This window comes from Lagenorhynchus albirostris, chromosome 16 (assembly GCF_949774975.1).
Source record: "Lagenorhynchus albirostris chromosome 16, mLagAlb1.1, whole genome shotgun sequence".
Classification (NCBI taxonomy): domain Eukaryota; kingdom Metazoa; phylum Chordata; class Mammalia; order Artiodactyla; family Delphinidae; genus Lagenorhynchus; species Lagenorhynchus albirostris.
This window is the reverse complement of record NC_083110.1, coordinates 21,618,695-21,646,299: the sequence shown is the minus strand read 5'-3', so window position 1 is coordinate 21,646,299 and position 27,605 is coordinate 21,618,695. Positions and strand designations below refer to the sequence as shown.

The 27,605-nt window shown below is 40.7% G+C and overlaps 1 protein-coding gene across 1 annotated transcript; it reads right to left on the bottom strand.

Moving 5' to 3' along the window:
* Positions 1-9,190: 9,190 nt before the first annotated feature.
* SRGN (serglycin) lies at positions 9,191-25,055 on the bottom strand. Its single transcript, XM_060125633.1, has 3 exons — positions 24,912-25,055; positions 15,946-16,093; positions 9,191-9,532 (listed from the first exon to the last, which is right to left on the bottom strand). Exons 1-3 carry the CDS (start codon positions 24,985-24,987, stop codon positions 9,301-9,303), a joined length of 456 nt encoding a protein of 151 aa, XP_059981616.1. The 5' UTR covers positions 24,988-25,055; the 3' UTR covers positions 9,191-9,300.
* Between the last annotated feature and the right edge of the window lie 2,550 nt (positions 25,056-27,605).

The window sequence follows — 27,605 nt, the reverse complement described above, 5'->3', positions numbered from 1 at the left end:
GATCATATGGCAACTCTATTTGAAATAAAACATGTTTATTCTTGTTTTAAGCCACTAAGTTTTGAGGTAATTTATCACACAGCAATAGATAACCATTAGATGCTATTATATTTTTGATTTCCAAGAGCTCTTTCTTATTCTCTGACAGTCCCATTTTAATATCATGTTGTCCTTGTGAAGATAAAGAAACAAAACATCCAGTAATCAACATATAAACATCTAAAAATGTAGATTTGTGCATAAATCACTGATGTAATTTCCTTTATATCAAATCACATATTAAGTGGCTGAATGATCATGATAGTAAAGTCTCTAGTTCCTATGTACCAATGATAAATGATAAATAATTACTATTCCATTATAAGGTGAGAACATAACTAATAAGACTGTAGTCCACAAATAATCATTGATTTAGTGCAGTGGTTCTCAGAGGGGCAATGGGCATTTGGCAATGTCTGGAGACACTTTTGATTGTCAAGTCTGGGTGAGTGCTACTAAGATCAGAAATGCTGCTAAGCATCCTACAATGCACAGGACAGCCCCTTACAACAAAGAAATATCCTGTCCAAAATGTCAATAATGACAAGGCTGAGAAACCCTGGTTTAGTATAAACCTAAGAAGACAAACAGAATTCTGAAAGATCAATCGTATTAATATTTTAAGCAGTGGTTTGAGTGGTAAAACAGACTACGTGCTGAGGGAATGGAGACAAAAAGCTTCTGCAAAATCAATCATCCCTTTCTCTTTGCTGCCTTAGCATTTTGTTTATAACTATTGTAAATTGGAAAAAAAATCTATAATGTAATGTATTACAGTTATTTATTTGTTCCCCCCCCCCACATCGTGAGTAGTCTTAACTGTTTATTCCTGGTGTCTTGGTCCTTAGTAGGTTTTTGTTGATTGTATAATATGAGAAAAAGTGACTGTGAGTTAGAGAGGTACAAAAAGTACAAATTGAAAGAAGCCCAACCCCTTCCCTTCCCTCAAACTCTATAATTATGACAAATGATTGATTGATAAATAGAACCCAAAAGGTAAAAGAGTAAGAGTGAGAAAGAACATGGGTTTTATATACTATTTCCCCTATGTGCCTAAGAATATTTACTTCTATTTATCTACCTTCCTTTGTGCCAGGCAAGACCAACATATTACATTCACTCTCACTTGATCCCTGTTAAGGCTCTAAGCTCAAGCACAAAGGCTGTCTGGTATGTCTTTGTTCCCCTTTGTATCTTCAATGCCTAGCACAGTACCTGGCCATGCCAGGAATCTTTAAAACAATCTTATGAAGTAGCTATAACACATGTTCATGATTACAATTTTTTAGGGGCTTTGAGCTAATCGTATCACACGTATTGCCTCATTTAATCTTTACCACAACACTATGGGCAAATATTGTTAACCTATAGTACAGATAACGATAACAGCTTGTAAGTTTATTCATCACTCAATGACATTGTTCTAAGCACTTTACATACATTAATTTATTTAATCTCAACAAACCTATAAGGTAGTCACTATCGTCATCTTCATTTTAAAGAGGAGGAAACTGAGGTACAGAGAGGTTAAATGAGTTAACTCATCTGATGTTACCTAGTTAGTAAGTGACAGCTTTGAACCCAGGTGATCTGGCTTCAGAGACCACACAATTAACCCCTTCACAACATTGCCCTCCATAGACAGTGTTAGCAAAATTAAGTAACTTGCCTTAAGTTACAAAGCTAATAAAGAGTGAAATTGGTATTTAAGCCAGGACTTTGAAATTCTAAAGCTCGTACTTTTTAAAATTAGTCTAATTACCTCTCTAAAAATAGAAATATTCTACATTTTCTTTGTGGCAAGTTTAAGATCTTTCTTAGTAAAAAAAAGTGTCATTTTTTGATAAAAATCAGCCTAGACTATCTACCCCTTCTTCAAATGTGTAAAACTTATCACTTAACTAGAAAATGCAAAATAGTATGTATATTTTTCTAAACCATGCCTTAGTTTTTCTGCTATGTATTTTTGGGTACCCAAAAGATAGGTCTCATGACAGTAATGTTCTACTGGGCATAAAAACTCGCAAAGTTCCTGTTAAATAATCACAGATAGATTTATTAATGGAAAGATTAGGGTATAACTTAACAACTATCACCAGAAGTAAAATGCTATAAAGATAATTCCTATGAGTTGTGTCCCATGAGACACAAACCCATAGAGGAAATTTATCAGGGAGTGTCCTTCGGATCAATGCCTGTGGAGGATTGGAAGGAAGCAGGATTAGACAGGAATAAACCGAGCTGCAATGGAATCACAATATGGTGTCTTCGTGTGACACCATAGAGAGTTCTGAAGCAGTTGTCCCTTCAGAGTTGTCCCAAGTGGAGCATGAGGTCTGAACCTTTATACCCCCACATACATGAGTCTTTGGCTGTGAGCTGTCCTGGGAAAGGAGCATGACCTTAGATGATGTGGCTTCTTCATCTAAGTTGTAGCTATCAGCCAACCTTCCCAGTAGCTGGAGGAATAAGTCCTCCAGTTCTAAAGGGGGAATCTGGGCTACAGCACAGCATCCATAACAGTCCACCATTGTGCCTCTTAGATCCATTTGCTTCATATACATTCTGGAAGCAGCTTTTTCAGGACACTGGCGGGTTCTTAGGGAAAACTTAGGGTCAGTGGAATGAACTGCAGCTGCTTCTGCTGCAACTGGTAGCAAGATATAATCAAAACTCATCAAATTCCTCCTTTGTTATCAATGTAGTTTTCTCTCATCCGTAGCTAACACCACTACTGGTCTAGATGGCTTAGTTGGAGGATTGACCCAGATCTTCAACCATGAGGATCTGAGTCCCCGGTTACCATGCACTTCTCGGGCCTAACTGCTAACTTTATCCATTTACCATCAAAACTGGGTAAGGAAGTACTAAGAGAAGCCTCAGTAGGTCACCTGGATTTCAAAGATAGTCCTCCCTGTCCCCATTGTGTAGCAACAGCCCTCTCTCCTCCTGATGATCAGGTCCATTTCCCCCACCTAGATGATTACTTCTTATTGACTGTTCATCCCTTGGCACAAAGGGCTTAAAGTGCCTGAATGATGAGAACCATAGCTTAAAGTTCAATAGGATTCTTACTGTGTCCCCTGGTGGAAACATTTCCCCAAGGGTACCATAACATCTAAATCTGCAGAACACAATTGTAGGGATAGGAAGCACAAATTCCCCAAGTAGGCTTGATGTTAAGTGTGTCCTAGCCTACTTCCACTCATTGGTACCTGGACCCATATATTCTCCACGTGTTAAGGGCACAGTACAATATAGAATTTACTGATTTAGCATGTATACTGCATCCTGGCAGTTGGTGTGCCAACCTCGGTATATCATATCCAAGCTTGTACCTCAGCTGTGCCTTCGATAGACCCTTCTATCATTCTATCATGTTGGTGGCATCTAGGGTCAACAGTGGATCCCATCGTCACGTGCCACTGCTGAATCTCCTTGCTATAAAGTGGGTCCTTTGGTCTGATGCAATGTTATATACGAAGTTATGTTGGTGGATCAAATATTCTGTAAGCCCTTAGATATTGATGTTGCTGGAGGCCCCGTGGGTAGGAAAGACAAATACATACCTAGAATACATGTCTATTCCTGTTAGAACAAATCTCGGGCCCATCCAGAATGGAAGGGGCCTAATATAGTCAACCTGCCACCAAAGTCTCCTTGAAGAATGGTGCCATATCAGTGGCACAGCAGTGAGCTCTGTTGCTAGCATATGGGACATTTGGCAACATCAGTAGCTAAAGTAGTCTTGGCCAGTGGGAACCCATGCATAGTCTCCCTCTCTGCCATTATGGCTACTCCTCCATTAGTTCATTGTGCTCTCATTAGGGTAGCCCGTGACAGAGGCTGACTAATACCTGCCGGTCATTTAATCTACCTGGTTGTTAGTGCCTCTTCTGTACTGGATGCTTTCTGATTGGCATTGGCGTTTGACCCAAAGATTTTCACACTTTGCATCTTCTCTCATTGGTCCATTCATGTGCCTTTACCCCAGACTTCTTACTCCCCAATCTTGCGATATTTTCTATTTTAGGCCCCTTATCAACTTACCAAAACATTTACCACTACCCATGGAACTGTGTATATCCTAACCTTGGGCTCCTTCTCTTTCTACACAGGGTAAATGACCAGGTTCGCCACCTGAAGCTCTGCTCATTGGATTTCCTCTCACAGCTATTTTCAAGGCTACCGCTAATTGGCACTTCAGTGCACCTGCCATCCATTTTTGACTTGAACCTATATAAGAGGCCAATTCACCTATGAACCCAGCTTGATCTTATTCCTGCTTTGTCAGTCATAAAGAACACTCTCTACCCCCACCATAAAGCCATAGTTTTGAGCTGAGGGAGAGATGTCAGTTCATCAGTGGCACATGACATGGGGGTCTGGATGCAGGCTCATGATCCATCGATACAGTGGACCACTGTGATATTCTGTGAGATGTCCAGTTAGTCCAAGTGTCTCCAGATTATATTATGGCAGAGGGCAGAAGATTTAACATAGCCCTGAGAATAGACTAAATATATACTGTTATCCGTTCCAAGAGAACATAACCTGTTTCTGATTCTCCTTTTTTTTTTAATTTTTATTTTTTTCTCTCCTTTTTGATAGGGATGGAAATGAAAGCATTTTCCAGCTTAATGCCTGCCTACCACATACCTGAAGCTGTGTAACTCTGCTCCAGCAAAAGTACTATATCTGGCATAGCTGCTGCAAGTACAACTACTACTTCGTTGAATTTGTGATACTCTACTGTCACCCCCCAGAATCCATCTGGTTTTTGCAAGATCCAGACTGGTCAATTAAATGGAGATACACTGGGGACTAGTATCCCTGCATTCTTCAGGTTTTTAAAGGTACTACTAATCTCTGACATTCCCCCCAGGATGAAATGTTTTTGATTTGTTGACAGATGGGGGTGGGTAGCTTTAGAAGTCTCCACCTGGTCTTCCCCATTGCAATAGCTCCTATCACACAGGTCAAGAAATCAATGTGGTGTTGTGCTACCAATTATGTCCATTCTAATTACACATTTAGGGACTGGAAAAATGACCACTGTGAGCTGGGTCAAGATTCCACTTAATACCTGATCACCTAATGCCCCACTAACAGGGAGGCCATGATGATGCTTTGGATCTCCATGTATCAAAGTTAATTAGACCCTGTAACTGATTGTCTTTGAGATGTCTGAATACTCTCCTTTCCCCAGGTTATAGTACCTGAGTTAATGGCCATCAGTCCCTTTGGGTAAACATTAGAGGAATCAGTGCTGTATATACTTGCCATGGTGTCACAGGGTCTTATTCCAGAGCACCTAACCTCTCTTTTAGTCAGTGGGTTCCAGGTCTGAAAACTGGCTCAGGTAAGGATACTGGAGCCAACTGTTTGATTAAAGGGTTGCAACCTTCAGTCCCACCCCTGACCTCCAGGCAAGGGAGATGGGAGAGGGGCTAGAGATTAAGTTCAATTACCAGTGGCCAATGATTTAATCAATCATACCTATGTAATGAAGACTTCAAAAACCCCACAAAGGACAGGGTTCAGAGAGCTTCTAGGTTGGGGAACCAGAAGCTTCCATGTGCCACCGTGCCAGGCCCCAAACTCCAAGAGGACAGAGACTCCTTTGTTCAGGACCTCACCTTGTGTATCGCTTCATCTAGCTGGATTTACACCCTTTTATAATAAATTGGTGATCAGGTAAGTGAAATGTTTCTCTGAGTTCTGAGAATTGCTCTAGCAAATTAACTGAACCTGAAGAGGTGGTCATTGGAAGCTCCAGTGTACAGCCAGTCGATCAGAAGCACAGGTAACAACCTAGGTTTGCGATTGGCATCTGAAGTGGAGGGAAGCCTTGTGGCACTGAGCCTTTAACCTGTAGAATCTGATGCTAGCTCCAGGTAGATAGTGTCAGAATTGAATTGAATTGTAGGACACCCAGCTGATGTCAGAAACTTTCTGGTTGGTGTGGGGAAATTCCTCACCTCTACCCTGCCAACCCCACCCCTCCAACACACAATGGAATTGGGTGCAGAACTGTTACCAACTATCTTACCTCTGAAGATGCCACTCTATAACTTTGCCCTGCATTCCACTCTGACCTTCCTCATTATGATAATTGTACCACCTGGCGTCTGATGGCTGAACACCTCCACCTGTCCTCTATTATTTTGGGATTTCCCCCACCCCATCATTCCCATTGCTATTTGTGAACCCAATTCTATAACAACATTCTACCATCACCTCTGCCCTTTAGAGGAGAGCTACCACTGATAGCTCAGAGATGCTGCCCCTCTTACCAGCATATTCTTCATTGCTTTGGCCTTCCTTCGGAACAAAGTCATTTGGTAGGTTTTTAGGGCTTACACAAACTGTCCATTCTAGCATGCTAACTTCCTTAAACTTTTTGACCCCTTTTCCACTGCCTGCCATCGTAGTTCTAGCATTTCTACTTAAGAGGAGCTGTCACTTTTTCCAAGCTTCTAAGAGCCATTCTAGAAGCATGTCAACACCTTCTCCCGGAGTTCTTGCCAGGGTGATAAAACCTTTATCCCAGAAGAGTACTTCTGTTGCAGGAATGGGAACCCCTTCCAGGTCCCGAGAGTGGGCTCTTGTCTAACACTCAGAAGTGAATTGTCTGAGGAGATACACCTGCTGACAAAGCAAGAGACTTTATTGGGAAGGGGCACCCAGGCAGAGAGCAGCTGGGTAAGGGAACCCAGGAGAACTGCTCTGCCACGCGGCCCATAGTCTCAGGGGTAATGGGGTTAGTTTCCAGGTTGTCTCTGGCCAATCATTCTGACTCAGGGTCCTTCATGGTGGTGCGCACATTGCTCAGCCAAGATGGGTTCCAGCAAGAAGGATACTGGGACATATGGACTGGCGTCACCTCTCTCCTTTGGCCTTTCCCGAATTCTTCCAGTCAGTGGTAGCTTGTCAGTGGTAAGGTCCTTCCTTACCAGGACCTCCTGTTGTAAGATAACTCATGCAAGTGGTTACTCTCATGCCTGGCCAGGGCAGGTTGTTTTGGTCAGTGGTTCCCCTAACACTTCCATATTGATAAACACTTCCTTATCCAACTTTGTTTTTCCTCCATCCCTTGATCTAGCACTCTTAGAGTTAAGGCACATAGACACTTTCTAGGCTTCTGAGGTGCATGTCAGCTAAGCTCTGCAGAAACCTTCACCTTTCCTCCTTAGCAGCCCCAACACTTTCCTGTTGGTTTATATTGTAACTTTAGTTATGGATCTGGTGGCTAGGTGGGGTGGCAAGGCAGACCTAGAGGGAGTGTGCATGTGGTCTTAAAGGTCAGAGGCTTCTTAATCATCTTCAAGCCAGAGGAAAGCATTAATTCTTAAGGAGTGGGCCTCTTCTATAGATTCAGAGGGTTTGAGGAAGTCTGGGGATTTGAATTCTGAATCTATCAACCCAGATACATTTCTACTCAGAGGTCTTCATTTCTGAGGGTCCAGTATTTTCCCAGTCAGGGCCCTGATGTTGTATAACAGACTTGGCTAACTTGGCAACTTAACATTCTTGAACTCTGCTATTCTTCTGATTATATCCTGGGCCTGAGCCTCAGCTTTTCCTGCCCTTCCACTGCAGAAGAGAGTTTCTTAATATGCTGCTGAGGAGGTCCATTAGTTTTCACATTTAGTCTTTAATTAATCATCCTTGGTGTTTCATTAATTGCCTCCAGCAAGAGCCATCCAGTGTCATTGTCTCTATAATTACTACTTCCCCATATTTCTCAGATGCCTCATATACTGCACCCTGGTGCACTTCCTTCCACTGGTACACCATCCCAGTTCATCGTCAGTGAAAGTTTGAACGATTGCAGTGCTCTCTTGTGGTTGTTCTGCATCTACAGCCAGTGACGGGGTCCTCATTGCCAGCCAGACAGTAGGTGATCCAGCTCCAAAATCCCATTTTAGCATCTGCTTTCTACCCATCCTGGCACCAACTTTCACAGGTTGGATTCCCCATAGAGCAAACTCTGAGATGAAAACTAGTGTGCAGAAAGTTCCTAAGGGAGCTCTCTCAGGGGGGAATGGAAGGAAGCAAGACTAAGTAAAGGAAGAAACTGAGCTGCAAAACAGTCCCAACAAAGCCTCAGATGACTCCTCAGGGAGCTCTGAATCTGTGATTGCCCTGCTGAATTGTTCCAAGTTCAGGGGAGGGGTCTGGCACTCATATGCTCACATCAACCAGGCATTGGGTGCAGGCTGCCATGGGAAGAGGTGTGCCCTTGAACAAGGTGTCTCTCTTCCACAGAGGTTAATTTGAATAAGTCCTCAGTTCTGAAGAGGGGATCTACATGGTACAGAACAGGATCCATGACAATGATGCTGACAGGCTTTCCAGAATTAAGGGGAACAGAGATGAGTATAGTATAGCCCTAAAGAAGAGGAATTGTTTGGACAAGAGTAACCCTCTCTGTAGCATGATTGTTTTCTTCATCTGCTAGTTAACAGGATTTGATTCCAGTTACAAAATTTGGTCTCACTGTAAAATAACTTTACAGATATTTTGTTGATGAGAATCTAGAAACATTTGAACAAATAATTACTTAATGAACAAGAGAGCCCAGACAGCTTGACCCTTTGATTATACTTCTGCTTTAATAATGTTTGAAAATACATAGATATCCAGGAAAAAAAGTAAAGCAGTATGAGGTATTGAGAGCACAATTGTGCTTTAATCTGGGTGTTAAGTTTCTAATTGTGACAGCAATCACACTTCTAAGCAAACGCTGTCCACTAGCTCTGCAAACACCTCCAGTGGTACTATTAAAGCAGTTAACTTCACACTGTAAAACATGTCAAACCCAAACATGTCAAATACCCAATTCACTGTATGTTTCATCTGTGTTTTTTCACAAAAAAAGAGGCATATCTAGATTTCATAATCAGAGTCAGCTTCCTGAAGATTTAGATATGAAATAATGCCTGTCAATTTGTTTCTCAAACTAAATGTTTTAGGAACAGTATAATTTATTCTTTAAAGCAATTTTATACATATGTGGAGTCTAGTTAACTTCATAGTGATGTTGTTGAATACAATACAAAACAAATGCAGGTATTTTCCAGGACATTAGGATAGAAAAAGGAGGCTTTAAGAATTCATGAGAAAAAAAAGATAATAAAACTTAAACTTCCTTTTCAGATGTTTTAAATTTTCTATAAAGCTTTTTGTCCTCAAATTAATCATTTAACCATGGTACACAAATACATTGCCTGGTGTCAAGCTGGGAAACCCTCTCTTTTATATAGTAAAATCCTCTTCTGGTCCATTCTGACCCAAGTCCTGGTTGTCTGAGGGCAAATTTCTCTCCAGAGACCTAAAGTTGTAATAAAAAGCATCGTTTTCTTCTAGTGGTTGGTATTCCTGTTCGATTTCACGTAGGAAGCCACTTCCAGAGCCACTTCCAGAGCCTGATCCTGAAAAGTCCTCAGAAAGAGGGAAGACATCATTCAAGTTCCTGGATTTCATCATTCTGAAGCATGACAGAAAAGTGGAAAAGAAACATTAAAGTTTGAGACATGAAAAGATAATCATAATAAATTTTTTAAGATATGAAAGTAAATGTAGCCACTCCGTTGCTCAAATTTTAAGTTAAAAGTTTCCCAGTTATTTAATGTTTTAAAACAAAAAATAAGTCAGACCTTTCCACATATTTACAATACTTACTGTATCTAACTCGTTGCCTTTATCAGCTTCACATCTACTCATTGCAGATGCATATAAAAATGCTAATTTTCTTATCACTAACATAGCAATCCTATATTTAGAATATACTTAACGGGTCATTTATTTTTTACAGAAAAGATCCCATTTTTACACTTTCTCCCACTGAAGAAAGGACACACAAGTAAATTAGACTAGATATATATTTTTCCTATTTTAAAAATTCTGCAAAATCTCTAATAACTTCACAGGGCTTCAACAAAGCTCATGCTTAAGAAATTCTTTGCAACAAGTCAAGCATTATATTTGCCAGCATGTTAACATTCAATCTCCTCCCCGCAAATAAGTGCATTCATTCAACTGGGTTCAGTGGGGTAGTTTGAAATCCACTCAGCACCAAAGGACCAGAGCAACGATGCCACCCATCAGTGGCAGAATAAGGCAACAAAGCATCAGAGACAAAAGTTGAGTTTCACAGCCTATGGGTCATTTTCTACATGAAAATAATAAACCACAGGCCATACAACAGATTAGAGTTTCCTTCATGCCTACATTCGATAAATATTGAATATCTGATCCCTGTTCTGAGGGCCTGGGATAGAATGGGGACTGACAGATGAGGTCCCTGCTCAGAGGTTTATAACTTTGGTGGGGAGACAGACAATAAAAAGTGAATAAGCAAATCAGGAAAATATTAGGTGGGGCTAAATGTTATGCAGAGAAACAAAGTGGAATAATGTAATAGAGGGTGACCTGCTGGATAGTTGGTCAGCTGGTTAGGAAAAGGAATCAGAGCTGGAAACAGATTTGGTAGTTTCTCCCTCTTCCTCTCCCTCTCCCTCTCCCTCTCCCTTTCTCTCTCTCTCTCTCTCTCTCTCTCTCTCTCTCTCTCTCTCTCTCTCACACACACACACACACACACACACACACATATAGTATTTAAAGCCATGGAACAGGATGAAGTCACCCAAAAAAGGCATGCAGATACAAAAGCAGCCCACGACAGAGCTAGGGCCACCCCAACATATTAAATATTAATCAAAGGAGAAAGAACAGCCAGGGAAGTAGAAGGAAACCCAAGACAAGGTGGGGCCATGGAAGCCCAGAGAAAAAAGTATTTCAGAGGAAGGATGGTCAACTGTTTTTGAAAACAACTGACAAGTCAAGTGGGAATTCCCTGGCGGTTCAGTGGTTAGGACTCTGCACTTCAGTGCCAAGGGCGCAGGCTCAATCCTTAGCCCGGAACTAAGATCCCACAAGGCATGTGGCGCAGGAAAAAAAAAAGAGAGAGAGAGAAGTCAAGTTAGCTAAACATAGAGAAGTAACCAGCAGATGTGTCAACAGGAAGTAATTGTGACCTATTTGGTTGCTGTTTTTATTCTTTTGGATCACCATTCTCCCTATCCCTTTTTTTTTTTTTTTTTTGCAGTACGCGGGCCTCTCACTGTTGTGGCCTCTCCCGTTGCAGAACACAGGCTCCGGACGCGCAGGTTCAGCGGCCATGGCTCACGGGCCCAGCCGCTCCACGGCATGTGGGATCTTCCCGGATCAGGGCACGAACCCATGTCCCCTGCATCGGCAGACGGACTCTCAACCACTGCGCCACTAGGGAAGACCTCCCTAACCCTTCTTGCCTCCCTCCCTCCTAAACATGTACAATAACTATGACTGCTACAAACTTGTATATAGTTTTTGGATCAAATAACATGAGGAGATGGGGAACCATTAAAAATTGGGACTCCTGCTCTCCTTTGCTTTGTAAATTCAGAAGTCGGGGGTGGGAAAGAGGAATAGTTAAAATGTTTAAAAAACTTTAAGCTCCCTTGGAACTTTTACCAGTGTGGAGGAAAATAAAAAAGAACTTAAATTGGGAATTCCCTGGCAGTCCAGTGGTTAGGACTCCACGCTTTCACTGCCGAGGGCCCAGGTTCAATTAAAAAAAAAAAGAACTTAAATAAAAAAAAAAAAAAGTAGGCTTCCCTGGTGGCGCAGTGGTTGAGAGTCCGCCTGCCGATGCAGGGGACACAGTTTCGTGCCCCGGTCCGGGAGGATCCCACATGCCGCGGAGCAGCTGGGCCCGTGAGCCATGGCCTCTGAGCCTGCGCGTCCGGAACCTGTGCTCTGCAACGGGAGAGGCCACAGCAGTGAGAGGCCCATGTACCACAAAAAAAAAGTAAGTGCTTCTACCAAGCTCTCTGGGTGAAGGTAGAACCAGAAGGGGTTGAGGAGATAGTAAGCATCAGCAACCCTATCAGGAAGTGTTACTATGAAGAGGAGCAGAGAATGGGGCAACAGCTGGAAAGGATGCAGAGTCAAAGAGGGGATTTTACCTAAATGTAGGAGATACTAGAGAATGTCTGCATACTGATGAGAAGAAGATGCTGGGTTCAGAGGGTTAACTGCAGAATTAAAGTCCTGGAGAAGGTGCATGGGGATAGGATGCCCAGCACAAGGAGGGGTGGCCTTAGAAGCTGCCACAGTCATAGTACAGTCAAGAAACTTACCTAAATATTTAAGACAGGGAATTGCTAACACATGAGATGGAAGAGAAGCAAAGCCAAATAGGGAATAATAAGGAAACCCAGAGATGAGGAACAGCAAGAAAATATTTCCCTCCCTGGGCTAGAGGGACAGTGGAGGAGGTGGTACTACCTGAGCCCAGGGACCAAGAGCATGTGGTGGAAGCTGAAGCCATGGATGAGACACAGCCCTGCCAGAGGTGCCACCCAAGGCAGGAATGAGAAGAAACATCCTTGTCTCTTCTTGCCGCCCATGCTGACCAGTCTCCCTTTCAGGCATCCCACTGGCCAAACTCAGCCACAGATCTGGGAGCCCGAGAAATGCAGACCATAGGGATCAGCCCTCACCACCCTCACCCAACGCAGAGCAGGGAGATGGAAGGAGAAGAAATGGATCTGAAAGCAAGAGTGTCCAAGACCGTCACAGAAGCAGGGGCTGTGCATCCATATTAACAGGAGTGTCAGAGCAAGAAGGAAAGTTGCTGGCTGAGGAAAGGGAAGATCCTAGAGATTTTTTTTTATTTATTATTTTTAGTTGAGGTAGAGTTGATTTACAATATTATATACATTTCAGGTGTACAACAGTGATTCACAATTTTAAAGGTTATACTCCATTTATAGTTATTATAAAATATTGGCTATATTCCCTGTGTTGTACAATACATCCATGTAGATTATTTATTTATTTTTATTTATTTATTTTTGGCTGCGATGGGTCTTCCTTGCTGTGCGCGGACTTTCTGTAGTTGGCGCGAGCCGCGGCTACTCTTCGTTGCGGTGCGCGGGCTTCTCATTGCGGTGGCTTCTCTTGTTGCAGAGCACGGGCTCTAGGTGCACAGGCTCAGTAGTTGTGGCACACGGGCTTAGTTGCTCTGCAGCATGTGGGATCTTCCCGGACCAGGGCTTGAACCCGCGTCCCCTGCATTGGCAGGCGGATTCTGAACCACTGAGCCACCAGGAAAGCCCGATTATTTATTTTATTCACAGTAGTTTGTACCTCTTAATCCCCTGCCCCTAGCTTGCCCCTCCCCCTTCCTTCTCCCCACTGGTAACCACTGGTTTGTTCTCTATATCTGTGTGTCTGTTTCTTTTTTGTTATATTCACAAGTTTGTTTTATTTTTTAGATTCCACGTATAAGTGATATCATACAGTATTTGTCTTCTCTGTCTGACTTATTTCACTAAGCATAATACCCTCCAAGTCCATCCATGTTGCTGCAAATGGCAAAATTTCGTTCTTTTTTATGGCTGAGTAGTATTCCAATGTGTGTGTGTGTGTGTGTGTGTGTGTATCACATCTTCTTTATCCATTCATCTACTGATGGACACTTAGATTGCTTCCATATCTTGGCTATTATAAATAATGCTGCTATGAACATTGGGGTACATATATCTTTTCAAATTAGTGTTTTCATTTTCTTTGGATATATACCCAGGAGTACAGTTGCAGGATCATGTGGTAACTCTATTTTTAGTTTTCTGAGGAACCTCCACACTGTTTTGTACAGTGGTTGCACCAATATACATTCCCATTAACAAGGTACAAGGGTCCCCTTTTCTCTACATCCTCGCCAGCAATTTATTATTTGTGATCTTTTTGATGACAGCCATTCTGACAGGTGGGAGGTGATATTCATTGTGGTTTTAATTTGCATTTCTCTGGTGATTAGCGATGTTGAGCATCTTTTCATGTGCCTGTTGTCTAACTGGATGTGTTCTTTGGAAAAATGTCTATTCAGATCTTCTACCCAGTTTTTAATTGGGATGTTTGTTTTTTTGATGTTGAGTTGTATGAGCTGTTTATATACTTTAGATATTAACCCCTTATTAGTCATATCACTTGCAAATATTTTCTCCCATTCAGTAGGTTGTCCTTTTGTTTGTCGATGGTTTCCCTTGCTGTGCAAAAGCTTTTAAGTTTAATTAGGTCCCATTTGTTTATTTTTGCTTTTGTTTCCTTTGCCTTAGGACACGGATCCAAAAAAATATTGCTACAATTTATGTCAAAGAGTGTGGAAGATCATACAGATTTGAGGAGGGAAGAAATAGTGTAAATATTTGTTTTGGAGGACTTGCATTGTTCCTCTAATATCTTAGATTTAAATGAATCACTGTTGAAATCCGTGACTTAAAATAATGGAGGATGCTGTAATATCACGTTCAAGCTTTATGCCGTGGACCTAAAAGCGCAGGGTTGCAGAGTTGCATTTTGAGGATGGTGGTGATATAATTTCAGTGATGAAGGGGGTTACCAGGATCCCCAAAGTGATGACAGACTTACGTGGCTTGGGCATGATGATTTACGTGGCTTTCAGGGGAGTGATTTTCTATTTAAGCCTGAAGATTAAAACTTTTATGATAATTCTTTTCATAATGTATCTTTGCTACATATAATTTTGATATTCATTGAAATAATGGGTTTTAATACAATTCAATTTTTGTTACTTATGAATTCCTATTGGATCTTTTTTGCAAGTATAAGGCAGGTTTTATTTGATCAAGAAGAGTTTTGGATGTATGGACACCAAGGGAGGAAGTGGGGTGGGGGATGAATTGGGAGATTGCAGTTGACATTTATACACTAATATGTATAAAATAGATAATAAGAACCTGCTGTATAAAACGTAAATTAATTTAATTTAATTTAAAAAAAAGAAGAGTTTTGACTTTCTTTTTTATGAGTCGTGGTCACTTATTCTTCCTTTCCCTAATTCTTTTTTTTTTATCACTACTATCTAAATGGAACATTTTTGTCACCCCTCAAAAATCTTGTACCTAATAGCAGTCACTCTTTATTCCTCCCTCCCTCACAGCCCCTGGCAACCACTACTCTATTTCTGTCTCTATGGATTTGCCTATTCTGGACATTTCACATAAATGGAATCATACAATATGTGGCTTTTTGTGTCTGGTTTCCTTCACTTTGCATAATGTTTTCAGGATTCATCCATGTTGTAGCATTTATCAATAACTCCTTCTTTCCTATGACCAAATAATATTCTACTTAAGGGATGTACCACATTTTGTTTATCCATTCAGGTGATAGACTCCTATTGGATTTTAATATAAATATACAACGTGCTCTATTTACATTAATAAAATAATGTTCAATCATTTTCAATACCTATTGGTGAAAAGTATTCAATTTTTGTTTCTGCCACAAGAAAAAGACCTTGCAAAAGTGTAGGTGAATAGGGACCTCCCTGGTGGCACAGTGGTTAAGAATCTGCCTGCCAGTGCAGGAGACACAGGTTCTATCTCTGGTCTGGAAAGATCCCACATGCCGCAGAGCAGCTAAGCCCGCGCTCCACAACTACTCAGCCCGCATGCCTAGAGCCCATGCTCCGCAACAAAAGAAACCACCACAATGAGAAGCCCGTGCACCGCAACGAAGAGTAGCCCCTGTTCTCAGCAACTAGAGAAAGCCCGCATGCAGCAACAAAGACCCAACTCAGCCAAAAATAAATAAATTTTAAAAAATAAATAAAATTCTTAAAAAGGTAGGTGAATCATGTATTCTTGTGCATCTCATATACCAGTAAAGACAGTACAGTTTTACCCTGTACTGTGCAGTGAAAACCTAACCATGGAACCTAACCATGGAAGCAAGAGCCTGAAGAAAAACACTCTTGGCAACCCTCCCACCTCCATGCCAAGATCTCAGCAGCGGATGGTGAAAGTAAAATCAAGAAAGTCCACTTACGAAAAAGGGTCAGTCCTTGGAGGTAGGATTCTGTTGTATTCACCTGGAAGTAGATCGAACTCTGGTCCCTTTTCATCAATGCAGTTTGCAGAATTGCTGTCAGGATTGCAGCGTACCCACTGGTATCTGGCTTTCCGCACAGGAGAACCTGCCCAAACATGGAACCCACGTGGTCAATAAATGTCTCTTACACAGCTTCTAATCACTCTGTCCCTAAGAAATTTTTAATTAAATAGATTCTAAATTTGGTAGGTAAGGTGTGGACAGGTTTTATGATCATTAATATCACAGGAGCACCGACTATTTGCTAGCCCTTTATGCACACCATTTGTCCTTCTCACAACACCCCTCTAAAGTAGCCTAGAGTTTAAGGTTAGAACAGGCTTTGGCAATTAGCTGCCTGGAGTGAAGTCTCAGCTCTGCTACTGGTGAGCTGTGAAACCTTAACTTCCCCAAGCCCCCGCCAGAAAACTGAGGTACTAAGAGTGTCTCTTTTTCATAAGCTGGTCACAAAAATTAAATGAGAAAATGCATGTAAAGATCTTAACATAGTGCCAGGTACACAGTAAACACTTGAAAATATTAACTATCATTATCTTTGTACTATTATTTCCATTTTATACAAAGGAAAACTGAGGCTGCACAGGCACTAAGTAAAGGACCCAGGATTCAAACCTGTATCTGACCCTGAATCCTGCCTGTTCTGGTAGAGATGAGTCGAATCATGCTCAGAAAGGTTAAGGCATGTACCAATTGGTACCCGAGATACTACAGAGCCCTAGTTCTTTAGGGCCATTCTTGGGTATTGAAAAGAAATTCTTGGGTATTCTTGGGAATGAAAAGTAGGTTAAAAACTTGGCCTCTTTCTTTGCCCTCACATCTAGTCAGAGATTTCAAAAATCCCTCGGCAGTGAAAGCCTGGAGTCCTAACTACTGGCCCGCCAAGGAATTCCCTCCAAGGTATATTATTAAGTTAAAAAAAGTAAAGAACACTATGAATTGTTTGTTACCATTTGTGTGTGTTTGTGTTTTTTCACACTATATTTACATATGTGCTTATATGCACAGAACATCTCTGAAAAGATACACAGCAAACTGATCATCTTTGTGGAGGGAATTGGTGGCTGGAAGACAGTGGAAGGAAGAGCATTGACTTTTCACTGCATATCCTTTTGAATCATTAGATTTTTGAGTCATATGTATGTATTATCTATTCAAAATTATTTTTATTTTTTGACAGCTTTCTTAAGGTGGACTTGACATTCAATAAGCTGTGCATATTTAAAGTGCACAATTTGTTTCGACAAATGGATACACAATGGAACCATCACCACAATCAAGGGTATGAACATATTCAACATCCCCCAGAGTTTCCTTGTGCCCCTTTGTGATCCTGCCCTTCTCCCTCCCTCCTCCTGACTCCCCCCAGCCCCTCTCAACCATCAATCTACTTACTGTCATTATAAATTAGTTTGCATTTTCTAGAATTTTATGTAAATGGATACATACAGCAACTTGTCAATGGTTTCCTGACTTTAAATCAGGTTCTAGAGGGCTCTCTACCTTTTATAGTACTCTCTCCTAGAAATGGAGAGTTTATTTAGATATTCCTTACATCTAGACTGCTTTTGTTGCAATTTTTAATAACATTTATCTTAGAAAAGGAATGTATGTTCATTATAGAAAATTTTGAAAAATGTAGCAAACCAACATACAAAAAAATTTACTCCTAATCTCATTACCCAGCCCTCCCAAAGACCATAAGTTCTGGAGTTTTGCTTTTTTTCCCTCTGGGTATCTGTATTTCTAGGAGAGTATGCACAAGTTTTGTCCTATTCTCAACTATCAGAGGTTGAAAAGTGAAGCCTCTACTGAGGTCAAATTCACTTTACATGTTAATGGGATGGCCAAGGACTTTGTTCTTAAAAGATTGCAGAACCACAGAACTTTTGCAAAATGTCCTCTTTCCTCATGAAACTCTATTATGTCTGTTTACACTCAACTTTGTCCTAGCTAATATTTCTGATTAATTTTATAAATACAGCATTGCTAAGTTATTAATAACATCATTAAGATATACATTATATACATATATATGGAGAGAGAGAGAGAAAATATATAAAGAATTCATGATGCTGTTCACCTTAGTATTATTTAAAATAGGGAAACAGGAAATAACTAAATAATCAAAACAAGAGAAAATACTCAGATTAATTATGAGGCATTCATATGAGAGACTATTAAACAAATGGGAAAAAAGCAGTAGTTATGGAAAAGACTATATAGCATCACAGGAAAATTTATGTTCAAAAATGAGTTTAAAAAAAGCAGAGGGGACCTCCCTCGTGGTCCAGAGGGGACTTCCCTCATGGTCCAGGGGACTTCCAATGCAGGGGACTCAAGTTCTATCCCTGGTCAGGGAACTAAGATCCCATGAGCTGCAGGGCAACTAAGCCCACGCGCCGCAACTATGAGCCCACAAGCCATAACTAGAGAGCCCTTGCGCCACAACTACTGAGCCCGCATGTGCTGGAGCCTTTGCGCCACCACTAGAGAGGAGTCCGTGTGCCACACGAAAGATCCTGTGTGCTGCAACTAAAACCTGATACAGCCAAAAATAAATAAATAAATATTTTTAAAAAAGCAGAATACCACTCTATGCATAATAGTTGTTAATGCAACTACATAAATAGATATCGGGGGGGGGTGAGGAATGGGAGGAAATACACAGAAATAACTATAGTGGTAGACTCTGGTGATTTTTTTCTCACTTTGTTTTCTAAATTGCTGTAATAAACAATATTCTTTTAAAAATATAAACAAAACAAAGACTCTAATGTAGAAAGTAAATGTTCTCCCATTGTTTTCCTTCTTTCTTTCTGTCTGTCTCACTTCCATTCATTCTTTCTTTTAGAACTACTATTCTATCACAATCTTCCCCATAGTTCCTGAATATAGCTTACAGTTTCTGGTCTGGGACGCTACTCATCCAGAATGGGTTAGCTTTGTCACTGCTTGGAGGCTGGAGGTAAGGCTTGACATCAACTTGTGATGTCAAGTTGACATCACAATGTCTCCCCCTTACTAGCTGTGTAACCTTAACCTCCCTGTACCTCAATTTCCTCATCCATAAAATGGGGACAGTAGTAGCTCTAATAATGAGACATAAATATTAGGCTCGTAGAATAGTACCTAGTACCATGGTCAGAGCTCTTTTTTTTTTTTTTTCGGTACGCGGGCCTCTCACTGCTGTGGCCTCTCCCATTGCGGAGCACAGCCTCCGGACGCGCAGGCTCAGCGGCCATGGCTCACCGGCCTAGCCGCTCTGCGGCATGTGGGATCTTCCCAGACCAGGGCACGAACCCGTGTCCCCTGCATCGGCAGGCGGACTCTCAACCACTGCGCCACCAGGGAAGCCCAGAGCTCTTTATTTATTTAAATTAATCTCTCCCTTTTCTTTTCTTTTCTTTTTTAACATTTATTTGTTTGTTTATTTTGGCTGCACTGGGTCTTGGTTGCAGCACACAGGATCTTCATTGTGCCATGCGGGATCTTTGTTGCAGCATGCGGACTTCTTAGTTGCGGCATGTGAACTCTTAGTTGACACAGGCATAGGAGATCTAGTTCCCCAACCAGGGATCGATCCCGGGCCCCCTGCATTGGGAGCACGGAGTCTTAACCGGTGGACCACCAGGAAAGTCCCGTCAGAGCTCTTTAAATGCTAGTTTCTCTGCTGAGGAGGAGAATGAGAATGACCTATTGACCTATCTCTGATAGTGAACAGCTTGTAGAGGACCAAATTTAAACTCCTGTTCCACCACAGTATCCCATAATAGTATCCCAAAGAGTTCCTCTTTAAGCAAGATAAAAGTATCTTGTAGGTATTTAATACATTTTAGTTCCTTCTCCTCCGATTCTTTCCTGAAGAAGCTTAAGCTTGGCATCTACTGAATTGTTACTTAGAAGCGTCATCATTGTGAGTCAGGTAAAAATTCAACATCTGCTCCAGCAGAGGGCAATGTCTTCACACCCCATGCCGTCTAGACCAGCGCGGTCCAATAGAAACAAGAGAAACCATCCGTACACGTATGGATGTTACAACAGCCATATTTTAAAAAGTAAAAAAGAGGTGACATTAATTTGAAAATATTTTACTTAAATATATTCAAATATTGTCACAACATAATCAATATAAGTTATTAATGGATATTTTACACTTTTTTTCATCCTAAGATTTCAAATCTGGTGTGTATTTTGCACTTACACAATACCTCATTTTGGACTCGCCACATTTCACACATTTCAAGTGCTTAGTAGCCACAAGAAGCCCGTGGCTACCATTTCAGACAGAGCAGGTCTAGACATTCTTCTCTACTGTCGTGGATGGCTGAATATCAAACCAAGTAAGTGCTTGCATAGATAGGAAGCTAAACAGAAAAGTAAAACTAATAGTTTAATGAGGAAGCATCTCAGTGAAAGATCTCATCTTTTCACTGGTGTAAGAAACACAACTCTGGTAAATTAGAAAACTTCCAAAATACAAATTCCCTCTAGAGTTTAGAATCTCAGCTTTTAAAATTTATAAAGAGGGGTTTCTTTTTTTGGGTGACGAAAATGTTCTAAAATAGACTATGGTGATGGTTGCACGTATCTGTGAATATACTAAAAAACCATTGATGTACACTTTAAATGGGTGAATTGTATGGTATATGAAATCTATCTCAGTAAAGCTATTCCAAAATTGATAAAGAAATCAAAGATAGAAGTCCACCTCCCCCACAGAAATGTTTATCTAGTTTGGGACTGGTGATTTTATTTTTTTAATTAAAAAAAGTTTTATTGGTATGTATGTAACATAGCACACAATCACTCTTCTAAAATGTAAAATTCAGTGGTTTTTAGCATATTCATAGGTATGTGCAACTATCACCACAAATTTAGAACAATTTTATCATCACAGAGAAATCCCCTATCCTTTAGCTAGCCAGCTCCTGTATCTCACGCTTCTCATCCCTAAGTAACAACTAATCAATCTACTTTTTATCTCTATATTTTTAAGCAAGTTGGATGTTTCATGTAAATAAAGTCATATTAGGTGTTTTCTTAATATTTATTTATTTATTTTTATTTTTGGCTGTGTCGGGACTTAGCTGCGGCACACAGGCTTCTCTCTAGTTGTGGTGGGCAGGCTCCAGAGTGTGTGGGCTTAGTTGCTCCACGGCATGTGGGATCTTAGTTCCCCCACCAGGGATTGAACCCACCTCCTCTGCATTGGAAGGCGGATTCTTAACCGCTGGACCACCAGGGAAGTCCCGAGGTGGTTTTTCTTTTTTAAGTATAGTTGACCTAATATACTATGTTAGTTTCAGGTGCATAACATAGTGGTCCTGTAATGCTATATATTATAAAATGATCAACACACTGGGGATTTTATATCTGCTTTAAAATAAAGAACACGGTTACAGATACCAAGTTCCTGACATATTTATTCAAGGGTGTTGGCAGAATGTGAAAATTCAACAGTTCCAGCCCCCGATGTGTGGGAGTATCTTGATTCTGTCTTGCTTGAAAGAAATCTTAAGATTACCGTAATTTAAAAAATAAAAGAGAATATGCTCATGGACAGAAAAATTATCTTCCTAAGAGGCCCCACTTACAGATCTCCTGGTTAATTTTGTGGTGGATTCAAGGGAGAAGAATGTTTTTTATTTACAATCACTTCCCTCACTGCCTACCCCCACCCTTTCTCGGTCTGTCTTTTTCTCTCTCTGTCTCTGTCTTTGCCCCTATTTCTTTCACACATACACACAGAGTCACTAGTCTTGCTTTAGCAAATACTTTCTATAAGTAAACATTACCAGAGCAAATAACTTACCCCAGTAATATCGTATTGTAATATCAATTTTTCTCCAACATCATCTCAATTTACTAATTTCCTATTCTTAATGGAGACTTGCTACAAGTGTGCTAGAAAAATTTAAGCGGAAACTGCCATGTTGTGGGGAGGGGGGGGAGGGAGACCATCTCGTTCATTGTTTGGTGGCATTCAAACAGAAGTCACCATCTAAGCTGGAGCTGCTTCCTACAGGCCAATCAATTCCACAAGATGAATAAAGTTCCCCCATCCTTGCGTGGTTTGACAAGCTATAAAAAGTTCCAAGTTTACTTTCAATTTCTCCTTCTCTGTCCCTCAACTCAATGGTTTTTGTAGCAAGGGCTAGAGTCAAAGCAAGGTTGTTTTAAATAAAGAAAATCTCTAATCCACCTAGAATACAGCTAAATTGCAGTAGAAAGTTAACTCTGAACTTGAAATCAGATGACTAGCTCTGCCATTAATTAGTTGTAATGGGCCTTGGGCAAGTCTCATAAATTTTTTGCAAGAGGTTGATGTAAAGAGCAAATGAAATGATGAATGTAAGGTCCAATTTTCCCCTCTATAAATTGGTGTTAATTCCTCCTCCTAGGGAATGTGACGATCCTTTACCCGAGAATGGATGTGAATCACTTTACAATCAAACAGCAGCACACATAGGTGGAATCAATATCATTATCGTGATCTCAGAGGCAGTGTAGAGTGGAAACATAGTCTGGCAATGACCCCCTTGGCCAGACCTGCTCATGGATTTTCCATTTTCCCTCTTTATGGGCATCTTTTAAAAAGAGAGGCAATAAAAGAGTAAGAGTCACCTCATCAATTGATGAGTAAGGCCCCATCAATAATCCCCTGGAGCTCTACATTAAATTGATTAGCCATCTGTCCTCTCCAGGGTCTCCCACACATTGCCAAACTTCCATCTCTTTGCACTTGGTAGACATACTTTTACAGCATGTCTTTACTTCAGCTTCACTTATAGTCACTGACATGGGCTGAATTGTGTCCCTCCAATTCAATGTGTTGAAGTTCTAACCCCCAGTACCTCAGAATGGGACTGTATTTGGAGACAGGGCCTTGAAAGAGATAATTAAGACATAATGAGGTCATGCAGATGAGCCCTAATCCAGTATGACTGGTTTCCTTACAAGAAGAGGAGATGGGGACATAGACACACACAAAGAACCATGTAAAGACAGAGACAAGACGGCCATCTACACGCTGAGGAGAGAAGCTTCAGAATGAAACTAACCCTGCTGACACCTTGATCTTGAACTTCTAGCCTCCAGAACTGTGAGGAAATAAATTCCTGTTGTTTAAGCCACCCAGTCTGTGGTACTTTGTTATGGCAGCCTTAGCAAACTAATACAATAACCTAAGATGTTTTGTTTCAGTAAAAACAAGCCAAAAGCCTAGTGCAGTTGATCAGTTCAGTCAAATCAATGGGTTAAGAAAAAAAATTTTTTTAAGTGGGGAAAGAATGCTACAGACTCATATCTGGCATCACATAGAAGTATGATGAAATAGTGACCTCTCTGCAGCCTTGAGCTGATGTCACTCACACACGCAGCTGTGGGTGGACATCTATTTCCCTTCTTATTCAGATGTGAACACTAACCCTTGATTCCAATACCAACTGCACTTCTCCTTTGGAAACTCCCTAGTTTTTCAGTCCATTCATTCTCTCTTTTTTGGTTCCTTTCCCAACAAAGAGCTAAACCTACCTGGTGATGACATAAATACTAGTACTTTATAAAATGTTATAATAGTTTCTTCACTACATTCTGAAGAATACTTATTACATAAAGAATGCTTTTGTTTTCATTTTAGTTTTCCCTATAGAACCTTAGTGGGGAATGTGACATTTCTGGGAAATTTTGAAGATGTAAAGACTCACAGAGCTCTGGTCAGGGTAGATCCAGCACCAACAGGTCACTCAAGTCTGTGCTACAAACATGGACCTGAGTGTTTGGATCTTGTCAGAGCACATGAGGGAATTATTTCATCAAGCTGAAGGTTTTCCCTAAAAGATCCAAGTAAAGCCTGTTCCTTACATTCAACAATGTTTTATACCTTAAAAAATAAATAGACTAATGGAAAATTTCAGCAACATTATTTGCTGGTTTTTTCTTCAATAATTGCATAACAAGAAGAAAGTGATTTTATAAATTTCCAATACATAATGAATGTATCTGAGATCATGTGTACAATTTCATTTCCACCAGAAGTAAAAACAAGACAACTAGAAGTAACTTCGAAGAAACAAATCCAGGATATGTGCAATCACCATGACTCAATATTTCCTTTACCGTTTGGAGGAACTCTAGTTTTTCTACTATAAATTCTCCCATCTACTTATCAGGCCATGACTTTCTGCCTTATTCAGACATGATCGCTTATTTACCAAAGGAGAAGAAATTGTATTTTTCCTACAAACTGATTGTTTTCATTTTCTTAGTCATTAAAGTTTTAAGTTGTTTCATTCTGACTAAACAACCCTAAATGATAGACCTAATAAGAAATTTCCCAATGTGATGTTTCTCTGAGCAACAAAACAATTACTAAAATTCTTTGGCCTCTCTTTAAAATCTGAGATGGTTTTCATTAACTATGTCTAAATATAACTGAATTTTCACTAAGAACCAAGTTTTAAAAAGGAGAAAAAATACACGCAAATTTACTCTGATTTTAAAAATAGTATTTCCCAGTGTCACAATAATTATGACACTACCATATTATGTTAAAACTTGGGATTGATGTAGACACTTAGGGGTAGGTCATTTTCTATATTCCTTTCTTAAGCGTTGAAAAATTTATAAACCATTTTCATCTGACAATAAAATAGTACATTTCAATCATTTTAAGAACTTATAAGGCCACACCTCCCTCAGAGTTTAACTTTTTTGGGTACCAAACTTAACCAATCTCACACCAAGGAGTTCAGCTACCCCTAATCCTTTTTTTTTTTTTTTCTTTTTTTGGCCTCCTTTCCCACAGTATAATACATTCCATACCTTAAAGCAAATATAAACATTTGTGTGGACCCCAGGACTTACAAGGAAAATTATAGGGGGACAAGATTCCTGGGTCTTACCTTGAACTGAAGAACCCAAAATCAGGATGAAGGCGAGAGCCAGGACAAGCCTACTGCACTGGAGGAGCACCTGCATGATGACCAACTTGCTTCAGCTCCACCGTCTGCACGCCAACCTCACGACAGGGAAGTGTAGCAGGGTGCTCTCTGTCCCTTTTAGAAAAGGTTCCAAAACCTCAAACCCTGCCCAGAACACACGTCACAGTTTCCTGAACAAATAGAAAGAAATCCACATCAAACCCCAGAAAGATTTAGAAAAAAAAAAAAGGCAGAAAAATAACTATTCATACCCATTATGAAACTGCAGTGGACTCTCCCCAGGTCTGCTTTTTCAAAAGTTTTGTTGTTTGCCACTTGCTGAGTAGAATCAGCATTCAGGACACTTTGTTTTTTCTTTCTTCAGGTAACAATCTAAACACGAGATTGCTAACATTAAGAGCCTGCTGCACAGTTGATGAGATAAGGGAGCTAGATGCTGCCATGCTGCCTTTTCATCACTGATGCCCTTCAACATAAAATATTCTTAATTTTCTTTTTCATCAGGAGTAGCATAACTCACTGAGCCAAGCTCAAGAAGTGAAACTTCAAAACTGAGTTTTAATCTACAAGAAAGTGTTGTCAGATTTCAAATGAGCAGTTTCTTCTTATTGGACTCAGTTTCTCCCACTGGCTCACCAGCTTTCCCTCTGCCTCAAGAATCTAGTGAGGATTTTCGGTTACAAAGAACTGGGTAAAACAGAAAAATGATTTTGCAGTCCTCTGCTCCTTCACACCGAGTATTTCTTATGATTTCATAAGAAATACTTTCATGTTTTTCTCCTGGTAAAACTTTTCAACTTGACTTTTGGTCTTCTGGGCTTGAATAAGCCGGAAATCAAAAACAAGGGGAGGTTGTCCTGTCAGTGGGCTGCTGGACCTCAGAAAATACAAAACAACAACGTAAAGGAACAGCATTTTCCCCATGTCCTGGGGATTGTGTGCTGACTGAGGCCCGAGGAACACGAGGTAGAGGCTCCTTATTAAAGTCACATAATAAACACAGTTTATCACACGCCCTTGTCCTTGGGGCATGTACTTTTCCCTTACTTCCAGTCAAGATTCAACCTCTCTCCATTTCAACACGTCTAACCCTACAATGCCCACTTTCCATTTTCATCCTCACTCTGGCCTGTCCTTTGACAGGAGGGAGGAGTTTCCCTTCCCTTGTTCTAGCCTTCCTGCTGATTCCTTTACCATTTCCTGCTAAGTACGGGCCTCAGGATCTAATCGCTGAGTAGCTGTGGTACAAGTCCACAAAGGCTACAAAGAATGCACATTTTGACCCTCCTCAGAACCAGCTGGACGTGTGTCCGGGGACTCCTCCAAGTGCAGTAACCAACTCCCAAACTCACAAACCCAGTGAGTTCCCCACCATGGAATATTGGTTTCAGCTTGAAATAACAACCCTCATCTTTGGTCCCTTTTAATCCTATCCCCCAATTTAAAACCCTGGCACCAAAACAATAATCCCTGTCAATAGCTTCAACAAGGCTGCTGCAACGTCTCAGATCTGATTAGAGTTTGTGCTTTAAAATGGTAATTTTGGAGGCTCTTCCCATTTGAGTACTTTATTTTTTTAATTCTCTGGTCGTGGTGATTTTTTAAAAAACATTTGCAACATTCATAAGCATTTACTCTGCTTCTGCTACACTGACAACCAAGTTTCTTTTTCCAAACAGTCTTCCTCCAGCTTCATTTCCCTAGTCCTCTTCAAACTGTGGAGGAGCAGGATGTATCCCTAAACCTCAGCCTCTCTACAACAAGTTTTCAGTATTTTTAAAAGACAAATTCCAATCTAGACTTAGTCCTTCATTCACCAGGCCACCTTAAATGCACCTACTTTACTTCACACTCGGTTGATTTGCCTGTAAAATGGGTATCCTTAAGCCTTAACGGTCATCCTGGAACAGGACAGAAATCAGTTCCTTGTTGCCTAAAAGTGTAACTACCCCCCTGCCCCAAAGCAATGTAAACGTTGCCTTTCACCTGCTATTGGTCTCAGGGTGGCCTTTGGAAACGGGGGATCTGTTTGGAGCACTTGAACCTTCCCAGAATCACGAGTCAGCAGAACAGTTTTTAAGACAAATTGAGGTTGTCAGAGGAGATACTGAGGGCAGCGCAAAACTACTCCAAGGGATGGCTCCAAGGCTCAGTTCTTTTTTAAAGCTCCCAGTTAAAGATTCTGCCACTCAGCAGCCTCTGAGGCTTTCTTGGCTGCTCACTGAGAAGGTCTTAACTCTGAACTGGGCATTGCACAAAAAACCCCAAACAAACAGGAAATAGATCCTGTACCAAATCTATATCATGTCTCTGGAGGCTAAAAGAATGAATTTTCCAATGATTTTTTTATTTCTAGAACTGGAAGAGACCTTTGAAATCATCTACCTCACCCACTCAGGTGGGAAAAGAAGAAGTCCAGAAAGGTTACAGGACTTGCAGCTGGTCCCACAGCTGGTGAGTGGCAAAACCAGGTCTAGAACTCACGTTTCGTAGTTCAAAGTCCAGTGACAGAGGAAGAATGAGGAAGAAACAAGATTAAGCTTTGTAATCATCAGAAGTCTTCCTTTTAGTCTTTTTGGTCTTTAGAGGTATGTACTGAAATATTCCTGTTTAGAATGATAAAATGACTGGAATTTGCTTCAGAATAATGCAGTT